At 38.5% G+C, this 12784-nt stretch overlaps 1 protein-coding gene across 1 annotated transcript in view; it reads left to right on the forward strand.

Annotated features, from left to right (window-relative positions):
- FBN2 (fibrillin 2) overlaps nt 1-12784 on the forward strand; it is a 148652-nt gene that overhangs the window by 37297 nt on the left and 98571 nt on the right. Inside the window, exon 6 of the mRNA XM_009998148.1 lies at nt 6074-6199. Coding sequence (XP_009996450.1) covers nt 6074-6199 — 126 coding nt within the window. The remainder of the gene's footprint in view (nt 1-6073; nt 6200-12784) is intronic.

Genomic DNA, 12784 nt, shown 5'->3' on the forward strand with positions numbered 1-12784 from the left:
AGTTAATGGAGATACATCTGGCTGGTGTCTGGTCACAAGTGGTGTTCCCCAGAGTCCAGTACTGGGGCCTGTTCTCTTTAATATCTTTATTAACAATCTGGATGAGGGCATTGAGTGCACCCTCAGTAAGTTTGCAGAGGAGACCAAACTAGGTGGGTGCGTTGATCTGCTAGAGGGTAGAGAAGCTCCACAGTGGGACCTAGACAGGCTAGATCAGTGGGCTGAGGTCAATTGTGTGAGGTTCAGCAAGGCCAAGTACTGGGTCATGTACTTGGGTCATAACAACCCCGTGGTAAGCTACACACTTGGTGATGTGTGGTTGGAAAGCTGCAGGTTGGAAAAACACCTGGGCATACTGATCGACATTTGACTAGATACGAGCCAGCAGTGCACGCAGGTGGCCAAGAAGGCCAGTGGCATCCTGGCTTGTATTAGGAACACTTCAGCAAGGCCAAGTACTGGGTCATGTACTTGGGTCATAACAACCCCGTGGTAAGCTACACACTTGGTGATGTGTGGTTGGAAAGCTGCAGGTTGGAAAAACACCTGGGCATACTGATCGACATTTGACTAGATACGAGCCAGCAGTGCACGCAGGTGGCCAAGAAGGCCAGTGGCATCCTGGCTTGTATTAGGAACACTGTGGCCGGCAGGAACAGGGAGGTGATCGTCCCCTGTACTCTGTGCTGGTGAGGCCACACCTTGAATATTGTGTTCAGTTCTGGCCCCTCACTATAAGCACATAGAAGTGCTGGAGCATGTCCAGAAAAGGGCAATGAGGCTTGTGAAGGACCTAGAGCACAAGTCTGATGAGGAGCAGCTGAGGGAGCTGAGGTTGTTTAGTCTGGAGGAGAGGAGGCTGAGGGGAGACCTCATTGCTCTTTACAACTACCTGAAAGGAGGGTGGAGTGATGAGGGGGACAGCTTCTTCTCCCTGGTGACATGTGATAGGACCAGAGGGAATGGATGCAAGCTGGGCCGGAGGAGGTTTAGGTTAGATGTTAGGAAGCATTTCTTCATTGAAAGGGTTGTCAGGCATTGGAACAGTTTGCCCAGGGCAGTGATGGAGTCACCATCCCTGGAGGCATTTAAATGGCATGTGAATCTGGTGCTTAGGGACATGGTTTAGTAGCGAGCTTACTGTGTTAGGTCTAGGGTTGGACTGGATGATCTTGGAGGTCTCTTCTAGCCAGGCACATTCTGTGATTCTGTGTGAAACTACAGCTGAAGTTACTAGCTCAGATCCACTTCTGTAGAACTTGTCACACCATTGTTTTAGCAAAAGCATCTATTTTAATTAAAATACTTAAATTAGTTTTAAGCAACAATAAATTCCTTTATTGTTCTTAATTTTAAATATTTTTCTTCCTGTTTTTCTGTGCTTACACTGCTTAAAGCATCCAAATGCTACTAGGAGAAATACTTGATTGCACTTTTCCTTGTATGTCAGAAGTAGGCCTCTGTCTGCATATAGCAGCTTATGTTTTACTATTCATCTTGAAGTGATTAGTATGTTTTAGACATTCTTTTCATAACGAGATCATAAACAGAAACAACGTACTGAAGGCATGCACGGAGGTTATAATCCCCAAGTCAAACTCCTTTGTGTTACCAAGATGTTGGCCAGATACCATAAATTCTTTAAACTATTCTGCCAGACCGATTCTGGCAAAGCTTCTGGGGCTTCATTTAAATTATGTGAGAGATCACTCTTTAGCACTGATGCTCACAATCCTGTGTTTTCTTGCTCTGCCAGCTTATTCTGCATGGCAGATATTTTTAAATTAGGTCATTAACATAATTGCTGAATTCCACTGGGAAGCACTGAAACACTGTTGGTATGTTATCTCTATTTAGGAAGACCTGATTGTATTTATGTCAGCAAGAGAACACGATGTGACAAGATGATGATAAAGCACAAGCAGATGAAGAAAATACGGATTTTTTGGGTGGAAAAGGAGAAACGGGGAATTTCTTTGTTCCACTAAATCATTGCCTTTAGTGCCAACAATTGAGATAGCCCCTTTAAAGCTCTGAGTACTGGTAATTCCTCCTGAGCTAAGTTCTGTAGTGTTTGCAGGTCCATAGTATGTTGTGTACTTATGTTCTGAGTTACCAGACCACTCCGCTGGAGGAATGGACTTGATGTAGCACTTGTGACTGTGGAGACTTACTTTTTACTTTTTCAAACTCCATGTTAGGGTACATCGTCTGTACAAAGAAGTTGCAGGATTTTGCTACAGCTAGATATGAAAAGGCCAGGAAAAAGCAATACAGCAGTGTTGTTCACAGTGAGTGAAAAAAACATCCAGCAGTTGGTTAAAGCAAAAACTCTCAGAGGGAGCTAAGGGGCATGCTGAACAAACTGGGATTGAGGTACTTGCTGCTACACTAAAATACTTCAAGGGTATATAATCAACTTGAAATTCATGTGCCAAACTCAACCTGGCTGAGAAAGGTGAATGGAGAATTTAATCCAAACAGGAGGAGTAAAGGGTGGTAGATCTGTGAGTAGTGTATGACTGGACAGAGATACACTGTGACAAAGACAATAACGGGGACAAAATGGAGCTCTAGGAGTGTGCTACGAAAGTTTTAACAAGAGAGTAGTATTAGCAATTCAGGAAGCAATTATTCTCGAAGTGTGATAACTCCTGTCTGAGGAGGCTTCTTTTCAATAGGAAGAAAGGTCAGATGAGACTGCATTAAATATTTTATTTGAGGGTTTTAGAAACCGGAATCTGGCTAATGCTTTTTTGATGCTTTTCTTTATGTTGATGACATTAGATTCACAGAGACTTTTATTAAAGGAACACAGAACCCCTTGGTATTCCTGTAAAATTATATCAGACCCACTCAGTCCATAGTTTGAATGCTTGGCATTTTTTAAGTGAATGCTTACATCAACAACCTAGTTTGGAAGTACAAGTACAAGTACAACTTGCAAGCCTTACTACTGGAAAATAAGTTGTAATTTCAATATACATTAGATGACAAGAGAGTGACAAGATTTAACTACTGAGTATGAAGTTGCTCCTTCTCTCCATAGGATGTGCATCTTGCAATCTCAGTGTATCTTAAGGAGCTGTTTAGCACCTTTTCATGAGTGATTATATTCTTGTATAGAAAATCATGGTGGTATTGTCATTCATTATTACTATGAACAGCTTTTAAAAAATTAAAGAAGCAAAACCAATACAAATTCAAACAGTTAAGTTTTGTTTTGATTGGTTTTTTCCCCAAGAGAAAATTTTGTTCACTTCAAGGCTGAAGTGATATCTTTTCAGTTTCTGGGAGGTACTCATTTCCTGCTGCTGCCGCCATTTATTTTACTGTTCTTTGACAACAAAACAATGAAAGACATGCAGTGGTTGTTTTTAACCCCTGATCTGATGAAAAATTTGGCTCAGTTTAAATAAGCATTAATAAATGACACAAGGTACATGCATACTGTGTGTGATGAATGCGTATTGAGGCCCAAGGGTCAAAAGATAAACACTGTATTAGTTTCACAGGAAAAGGAGCTACCAGGTGGGCTGGATTTGAATAACTGATAGAATCCATCTTCTGTCTAGATGATGCTAAATCATGTCCAAATTCCTTAAAATACTGAAGAGATTAAAAGTTTGCTTTTCTGGTAAACTGGATTGCACTAGTTATATAGAATAAAAATGGTTGCAGAAAGTTTATGCCTGTGATAAAGTCCTCAATCCATGTGCAGTCTAACTGTTGCATTTGGACATGATACTGTGCTGACTAAATCAGCACAGATTCAGGAATGAAATGCAAACTTCTCCAGCACATGAACTTCAAACCATGTCCAGTGGTTAAAAAAAAAAAATAATTAAAAAAAAAAAATAATCCTGATTTCTTGACTATGGGCAATTAAACCTGCTGAAGTGAAAAAGTGGGTGAATTGTCAAAGCCTGTGTCATAGGTTTTATCAGTAGCAGAAACACTGTGAGTAACAAAAACTGACAAAATACTAAAATTTGAAACTGCCGTGCTTTGAGATGAGAAATGAGTACTGTATTTTATTTTAAATGTGTTTGTCCTATCCCCTCTGTAGCTCGCTGTTTATAGTGATAAAGAGCTGCTTGTGGAAGGGAAAAAACAGAAAATGAACTCAAATGTGAAGAGGGAAGTTGCTTCCTTCTGCATCTTAAGTAAAGTTTACCAGCTGCTTCATTGACTAGTGCATGCAAGCTAACAGGAAAAACTGATTGCAAATGGAAAACAGGCTAATGGTTTAAATTCTTAATTTATTTGGCATTAATGAAAAATTTAGGGAAAAAATGAGGAAATATTTTTCCTTAAAGCTTTGAAAATAAGGGAATAGTAAATATGTATTCATAATGGAGAAGAAAGTGAAATAAAATTGTGGATTTTTAACATAGACAGTGTGTTGCTTTAATTCTGTAAATGGAATTCCATATGCAATTGTAATCCAATAAGAGAAAATAGCATGAAGTTGACCTCTGCACAGAAGAAACTCTTTGGAAGCCATGTTGCTCCCTTTTTTGCAACCTGCACAGGACACTTTCCTTTTTTTCTATTCCACAGTGTGTAGAACTAAGAAAATAAATTTATTTTTGTCTCTTCTGTGAAAGGGCAAACTGTTTGACAAGACAGATTACCTGCAATCTCATGGAAGAGCTTCTGTAGGTGTTGAAACAAAACTTTTGAGCCTTCCCCCTCTGTGAACGTAAAATCATAGAGTCACAGAATGCCAGGCTGGAAGGGACCTCAAGGGTCATCTGCTCCAACCTTTCTAGGTAGTACTATAGTTTGTATGAGATGGCTCAGCACCCTGTCAAGCTGAGACTTAAAACTCTCCAGTGTGGGGGAATCTACCACTTCTTTTGGGAGACTATTCCAATGTTTGACTATCCTTATGGGGAAAAATTCACCTCTTGGGTCCAATTGGAATCTCCCCAGAAGCAACTTGTGCCCATCACCCCCTGTCTTTTCCATGTGACTCCTTGTAAATAGAGAGTCTCCATCTTCTTGGTAGCTACCCTTTAAGTACTGAGTGCACATGGAATTTTAATATTTGGTGCATGTGAAATTTTGTTACAAAAGAATTAATACAGTTGCCTTATTCTGAGCTCTCTGATAGCTATAAATTAACTGAACTTTTAAAAATAGTTGCTGAAAAGCTGAATACCGACATATAATTTGTGTATCATGCACTCATCTGGAGCTTGTTCTCCCTTTCCTTGTGTACAAAGAATGTCAGTCTTCTTTAGCCCTGGTTACTTCAAAGGGGCCTCTGTGATCCATGGTATCACTTTAACTGCCCATTTGCACTTAAACATTTGAGTCATTTGGTAGTTTTGTATAAAAACCTACAGAAATACTGGATGTTTTATGTGTAAACAAATTAAGTGGGGAACAAAAAATGCAACACAATTTGAACTGGAAATAGCAGATGACAAAATACAGCAGGAAGTTACTGAAAGAAATATGTAAAGTGAAAATTTAAATGTATTTTCTAATAGCATTTCTTTAACATTGACAGTCCAGCCTAAAGAAATCTATTACATTCTAGTCCTACTTATTGCTACTTATTACACAGATCATGTGCTGTACATCTTAACCTGGCTGAACAGCACTTAGTTTCTATTGACTCAAATAATTTAACTTCAGTCCAGAAAGAACATCCTGCAAGAATTACTGTTGAGTTAAGGTGGATAGGAGGGTGGCCTGTGTGTGCAGGCAGAGATCCTTTCAAAATAAGAATCTGCGTTTTTGTAATCACCATATATAAGGAATGATCTGAAGGCATGGGATACCAAGAGTACCAACTTCTTAGATGTTTAAAGCTATCTAAGTCATAAGTAAGACATGTAAAAGTATTTTGAGCTTATATGGAATCAAATACAACACACATGAACGTCTGACATGTTACTGCTGTTACTGCCATATATTACTTTGGCGCTGACCTGGATAAACGTCATGGAGTTTGCTGTTTTTTTTTTAAACTGTAATTTTAGAACTCTCTATCTATCAGCAAAAGCCATGTGAAATTATGTAACTTGTGTCAAGTAATCCTTCTTTTTTGTCTTTGTAGATGTTGATGAATGCCAGGCTATTCCAGGAGTCTGTCAAGGAGGAAACTGCATTAATACAGTAGGTTCGTACGAGTGCAAGTGTCCCTCTGGTCACAAACAGAATGAGGCAACTCAGAAATGTGATGGTAAGTGATGTTGTCTGAGAACACAACTGAAAAGCAGTTAAGTAAAGCACTGGAGAGCTTTTGTAATGAAAGAGAAGGTTTGAATAGTTGCAATGTTGTATCTGAATAGAAGTGCTGTTCAGAACATTTGAACATTCATGTCAGAACATACTCTGCTTTTTATTTCTTTGCATTTTATTTCTCTGCATTGTCTTTTTCTACTTTGCTGTTCATATTTTGCATTAGATGGTTTTTTTCTGTCTGACTTGTGGGAGTAAAGACAGTGTTTATCCTGTTTCAAAATTTAGAACTGTTGGTAGAGAGTGCATCTGTGGGCAGCATAGAACTACAGCTGAGTTATTAGGATTCTGTTTTATCGAAAATGTCCAAAATATTATAGTAGAGGCACATACTTTGATCCTTCCGACTACATTGTGAAAAGCAAATGTGGCAGTTTTGGTAATAGGAGTCAGAAATTACTGCTATGTACAGCTTGTGTTCAAGAGCCTGGGTAAGTAAAAGATATGTCCTCTTTTAGATGGAAAATCAAATAGACCATATTCAATAAGCGTAGTTTAAAAAACACAGACCATGTTTATTTGGTAAACATGTTGATAAAATAAGTAATAACAATTCTGCATGGTTTAAAGTGATGTGGTTGAAAATTGAGGAGTTTTTGTGGGTTCAATGAAGATTTCACTGATTTGAGAAAATTTGCCATGCCTTTGAGAAAAATTAGGCCTCTCAAACTTCATACCAACCAGTAGGTAGGTGCCTTCGCATTCAAGTTACATAGATAAGCTTTTTTTTATGTTGACCACTTCCAGGTTCTATTCTGTGCACTGTAATGAGTTTTTCTAGGGTAGGCCTGTCTTTATCTTTTTAAAACCCTCCAAGAATCAGTTAGCAAGAAGTAGAGCTGCAACCATAGAAACAGAAATATTCTTACAACAGCTGGGGAGAAGTAGAAGCACCTTATGTATGTGTCTGTGCATGTGCATCTGAACTTTTTATAGTCATAAATGCAATTATTAAACTAATGGGTTTTTATTAATAATTACTTATCCTTGTTCATTAGAAGTGTGCTTGCTTTTTTTGATTCCCTCAATCATGGTGTATTTATTGTTATTCCATGAGACTTGTATGGCAGGGCTAGGGCAATAGTGCTTTTGCTCAAGCCAGCTTTTGAGGTGTTAGTCCTAAAAAAAAATGGCATCTCATCTGAGCAAAGACAGGATTTGAGTACCTGTTAGGATGGACTGCTCTCTCAGTTCAGTAAATGAAGTGCCTGTTCTTCTGTAATTGCCCATGACAGTGCTCATGCTTTATTGATATTAACCCTAGAAGAGATCCATATAAAAGAGAGCTGCTAACTACTCTTAGGCAAGGATGCAGTTAAAAATATAACAAATAAGAGATTTTCACAGAGATCCAAAAAATGCAGGTCATTTTGTATATGTTATGTTTCTGCCCAGCATCTGCACCCCAGCTTTGATGCTGGAAGGAGAACTTCATCAGTTTCTTTCCCCTGAAAACAGTTTTTAAAGCATTCTTTGCATTCTGCTTCTTTAAGCTCTGCTTTCCACAGAAATAGGTGAATGCATTTTTAACATATATTTGCTTAGAAATGTGTGGTGCTTATGGCACCGTGCATAATAGAAGTGAAACATCACCTGCAGCCTGAAATATTTGCTTTTATTTCATAGTTCAGTAATCAATGTTTTTTCATTTCCTGCTTTGTTGGCGACTACTGCAGAACAGGTCATATGCTCTGGCTTTGTTTCTTCTAAGCCCCTGTGACAGAAGTTAGGTACTAACTAGTCCTTTGTCACAGCTTCCCTACTAGCTTCTCTAGTCACATAATTCCCCACAGGGAATTATGCAGATAACAGCCTGCAGTGCCCAGTTCATACAATTTTTTTTCTGGGAAAATGAACCTTAATTAAGCTGTTGCTTGTCCATTTCCTCATCCTTCACAGCCAAGGTAGCAGTGCCAAAATTATACCAGTATAATACCATGCTTACATTATTCCAAGAGTGGAGCAGAGAATGAAAACCAAGCCATAGTTTCATTCAGGATTTTTTTTTTAGTAAAGGCTTTGAGAGTTTGTAATCTCTCAATGTGAGATTCATAGCATAAAACTATAGTCAGTCCTTCAAACAATTGCACTTTCAGTTAGTGGGACTGGTCATTTGAGTGAAGTTAGGTGATTTACATATATGGATTGGGCCACATGGAAGGATATGAGGAATTGATCTCCTACATGGTAGAACCTCTGTACAGATAAATTATTTAATAGAAGGTACATTGCTTTAATGAAGTTTTTTATTGAAAACATTATATAGAAGTGATGCAGTGTGGAGTATTCTGCTGACTCGTTTCCCTTCTTTTAGTATGGAAAACTAGATCAAGTAATACTTGCTGACTACAAAAAAAATCCAAGTTGGAGTCAGTGACCAGGCAAGGCTCCAGTGTTCAGAGGCAGAGGCTGGAATCTTACAGTAACTATTCAGACCTTCTATTTAACAAGTCTTCTACTTACAGAGGGATTTAAGATCCCCTGCTGTATCCTTTGCCCTTAAACATCCAGATGTATTTTTTGAGTTAGGTGTTTTTCTCCTGTTGGTCCTCCTGGGAATAATAGCTATTGTTAGAATAAGTAGGAGTGTTCATGTTGTGCTTTTTGTGCCATTATGGATTTTGCTAGAACTGTGCTAAGTTATAAGCATTACTTTGCTAAGCTATTTGCTTTCATTATATTCCTGTGGGTTCTTCTATTTAATAAATAAATAAACAAACAAATAAATAAATAAATAAATGAAAGGCATATATTTGCTTAGTAGGTTTATTTTGAGCCTCAAATTACAGTTTACTGACACTGACCTTCTAGAAATTAATTGCAGTTATATACCAGTAAAGAGGGTTTAAAGAATTTCCAAAGTAGATGAGAACAACTTGTATGTGTGTGTATGCCCTGAAGTGTTGAAATGTAACTAGTTAGCTGAGTCAATTTGAGAAAATATGACATTGAAAACTAATCCAGTTCAGAGTTCAACATTACTGATTTTATTTGTAAGCTTTTCTGTATTCCTGATTTATAGACTTTCTGCAGTAGCAAGAACAACTCCTTCCACTACTGGTCAAGTCATAGAAGGATTCAAGACATGGTCACAAAGCTGTATAAAATCTGGAAAAGGCCATTAGAGGGTTGCACCAAATTCCAGATATCCTGAGCACTGGTGTGATGTCTTAATTAAACAAAAGAAAACACTAAAGTCTTCTCTTTTTTTGGCCTAAAAAGTCTGATCTACATAATATTGAGTTATCATTGTCTTTTTAGGAATGAAATTCTGTTCTGTTTAGGATGTTATCTTCCAGGATTAATGGAACTGACATACATGGGTTGTTCAGAGGTGGATTGTATATAGATAAAGGAGAAATAAGCTTTCAGTTGTGCTTGCTGGTTTGCATAAGAGGTGGATTGCTACTTAGTAATACTTCAAGGATCTAATAATTGCATTCCACTTACTCTTCTCAAATTGAAAATTCATTGTGCTGCTTGACTAAAAATAGTCAGGACACCCTTTACAGTCAACAGTACTGTAGGAGGTAGGATGTCTCCAATGCTCTTCCAAAAAGATATGTTGCTGTATGGTTGTCATCAAAGGGCCAGGACTATATAACATAGGCTAATTCCCTTTAAAAAAAAAAAACATGTAACAAAAATGCCAAAAACCTTTTAAAATAAACAGTTCTATTTCTGCTTTTCCTGCTTTAATGTATAATTTCACTACACTGTGTGTTGTTCAAATCTGACACTACAAGGTATTTTCAGGGAAACCTGTTTTAGAACTCACCAGTTGACAGCCCCATTTCTGGTACTTTAAATTCATTTATTCATAAAATCCTGCTTACTGTAGCAGTAAAATTATGAATTCTGGATGACAGCTAGCAGGGCTGGGCTTTTTTGGCAGAAGGTCCCCTATTAATACTCACACCTGCAAAGTTTATGCCGCACATTTAAATTGATTCTTACATTGAAACTGGCTTTCTCATCATCGGTGCAACGCTGGAACTACAGCCATCCACCATAATTTTCACCCTTAGGACAGCATCTCCTCTCACTGTCTTTGGAGTATTTTCCCCCAGACCATTAGTTTATGTGTTTTGGAGGGGGGAAGGGAGGAAATCGACTAACTTTTTCAATCAGCCTGAAAATAGCTGTTGCTGAGGTAAAGTCTCAGAATTTCCAGTCAGAGGTAACAGAGATCTTGTTGAAAGAATTGCACATGCAAGGACCAGGGAGGGGGAGGAGAGACTGAGCTTTAGCTCAGAAACTAATGAAAACAAATCCACTGACTTGTTACTGCTCCAGTAAGTAAGAAAATTGTTCTTGTACAAGGTTTCTCTGTGTTATTTAATTTAAAAAATGCTTTTCTCTCCACATAGAGAGGACTTTGGAGTCTTCCTTCCACTCAGGTCTTTGCCTATATTTCAGGAAGATACTTCCTCCCTTCCCAGCTCCTTGTCATTCTTGGACAAGAGCCCTAGACAGTGTTAAACTCCTGTGCATGTAGCCAGGTGAGAAGGATGTTCTGTGTCCTGCAGCTTTGCAGAAGTGGCTTATTGCTTCATTCCTATGTCTTGCACTTGCCAGCACTACGAACTCCGTGTGCTCATTACCTCAATGGGCTTTGTACTGTATGACCCACTAGTTTAGAATTTGGTTTCCTTTGGTAGAAGATCAGGTGTTGTGTTCTTATAATTAAGGTTACTGCCTTTAAAGTAACAGATACCTGTGGCAAACAAAGTGAAAATTAGGGGGAAACTTTCAGTTTTCAAGTGCTTGCTGGTTTTAATAGTCATGTGTTTCTACATTAATTCTTCTTGCAGCTGCTGTTGCACCTCAGTTGTAAAAAGAAAAAAAAAGGAAATAGATGCTACTAAACTGACAAGATTTAAGACCTGCTCTAAGAGAGTGACTGAATAAAATAGGTGTTTTGAAAATACTGTGTAACTAGTTCCTAGCACAGGGATTCTTAAATTTAACTTGCTCATGTGTCCCTGGTGGCACTTTTGAGGATGTCTGGTAGTGGTAGGACTGCGGGGAATGGATCAAAACGAGAGGTGGGTAGATTCAGATTGGACATTAGGAGAAAGTTCTTCACTGTGAGGGTGGTGAGACACTGGCACAGGTTGCCCAGAGAGGTGGTGGAAGCCCCATCCCTGGAAATTTTCAAGGCCATGCTGGATGGAGCTCTGGGCAACCTGATCCTAGTGGGAGGTGTACTTGCCCATGGCAGAGGGGTTGGAACTAGGTGATCTTTAAGGTCCCTTCCAACCCTAACAATTCTATGATTCTGTTTTCTTGAGACTGAAGGTGTGCTTGAAGGGATGGTAAAATAGTGGAGTTTTCTTGCACGAGTCCAGTGACTGTGTCATTGCAAAGGTGTCACTTTCCTAAAAAAGTAGGCTTTTCCTGCAGAGTCCTCATTTAATAAAATTTTCTTTTCTGCCTTTCTGACGTGATGTTTCAGACCATGTGTGTACACAGAAGACAGTATTCCTGTTTAAAAGACTGACAGGTTGTTGCAAGAGCTGTACCGCATGAAAGATCTCAACAGGGCATGCCGCTGGTTCCGGTTCTGTTTCAATGTACACACAGGTTTTCATTTCATCGAGTTAAATCAGATAGTAATCTGTTCACCATGTTATGTATATGTATTGTCTTTAATATGGTAAATTAATGCAAGATTTCAGAGATTTCCTGGGGAATTATTTGGTTTTGATTTATACCATCATTTGAAATTCTGGAATTTCCTCAGTGGGTAACTGTGAAGCCATCAGTGGAAGCAATATTTCTTAGAAGTGTTTTAATTTGGAAAAAATGACCCTTTCTTTTGCACATACATGACCAATTGTCAAAATTGAGGGAAATTGCTGTCATAATTTCATAAGTATGTGTGTCCTCTGAAACACTTAAATAAACCTAGTAAAAAGACAAAATGTTCACTTTCACAGATTCTTCTTCATAGTGTAAAACAAACAACAAAGGCCACAGGATATTTACATGTTTGGTGTAGTTGGGAGGTTTGTAGTCATGTTACCTTCAAGACAAGTAGTATTTTCTACAATGACACTCCAAATGAAATGCCAGTGGGAGAGGGATTGTTTTATTAATACCTTCACTTTAAAACAGTTTTCATCTTCTCAATGGCCTTGTGACAAAACTTAATTTTCCTTTTCAGTGCTTAATTGTATTTAGAGGGAGTTCTTCATGTGTGGACCTTCCCACAATGGGGAGTTACCTTTTTAATATAGTCCCTGTACATGACAGATCTTTTTGGCACTCTTCCTTGTCTTTGAGTTTTCAGTGTGGAGAATGTAGCAGGGAAGGAGCAAAGTAGCAAAGTATGAATCACAAAAAAGCTTCCTAAGGAAGAGCACCTGCTAAGGTATATTTCTCAAATAATCGTTCATCTCAAGAGGATTTCTGGGGTAACAGGTCCAAGGAAATTACAGGTCTGTGTAGAAGTGCAAGGAAGGTCTGTGTGTTTCCAAAGCTTTCTTACAAGGGATATGAGAACCTTCACAATGCCTTCACA

The sequence above is a fragment of the Chaetura pelagica genome, unplaced genomic scaffold, assembly GCF_000747805.2.
Source record: "Chaetura pelagica isolate M959 unplaced genomic scaffold, ChaPel_1.0 scaffold145, whole genome shotgun sequence".
Lineage (NCBI taxonomy): Eukaryota > Metazoa > Chordata > Aves > Apodiformes > Apodidae > Chaetura > Chaetura pelagica.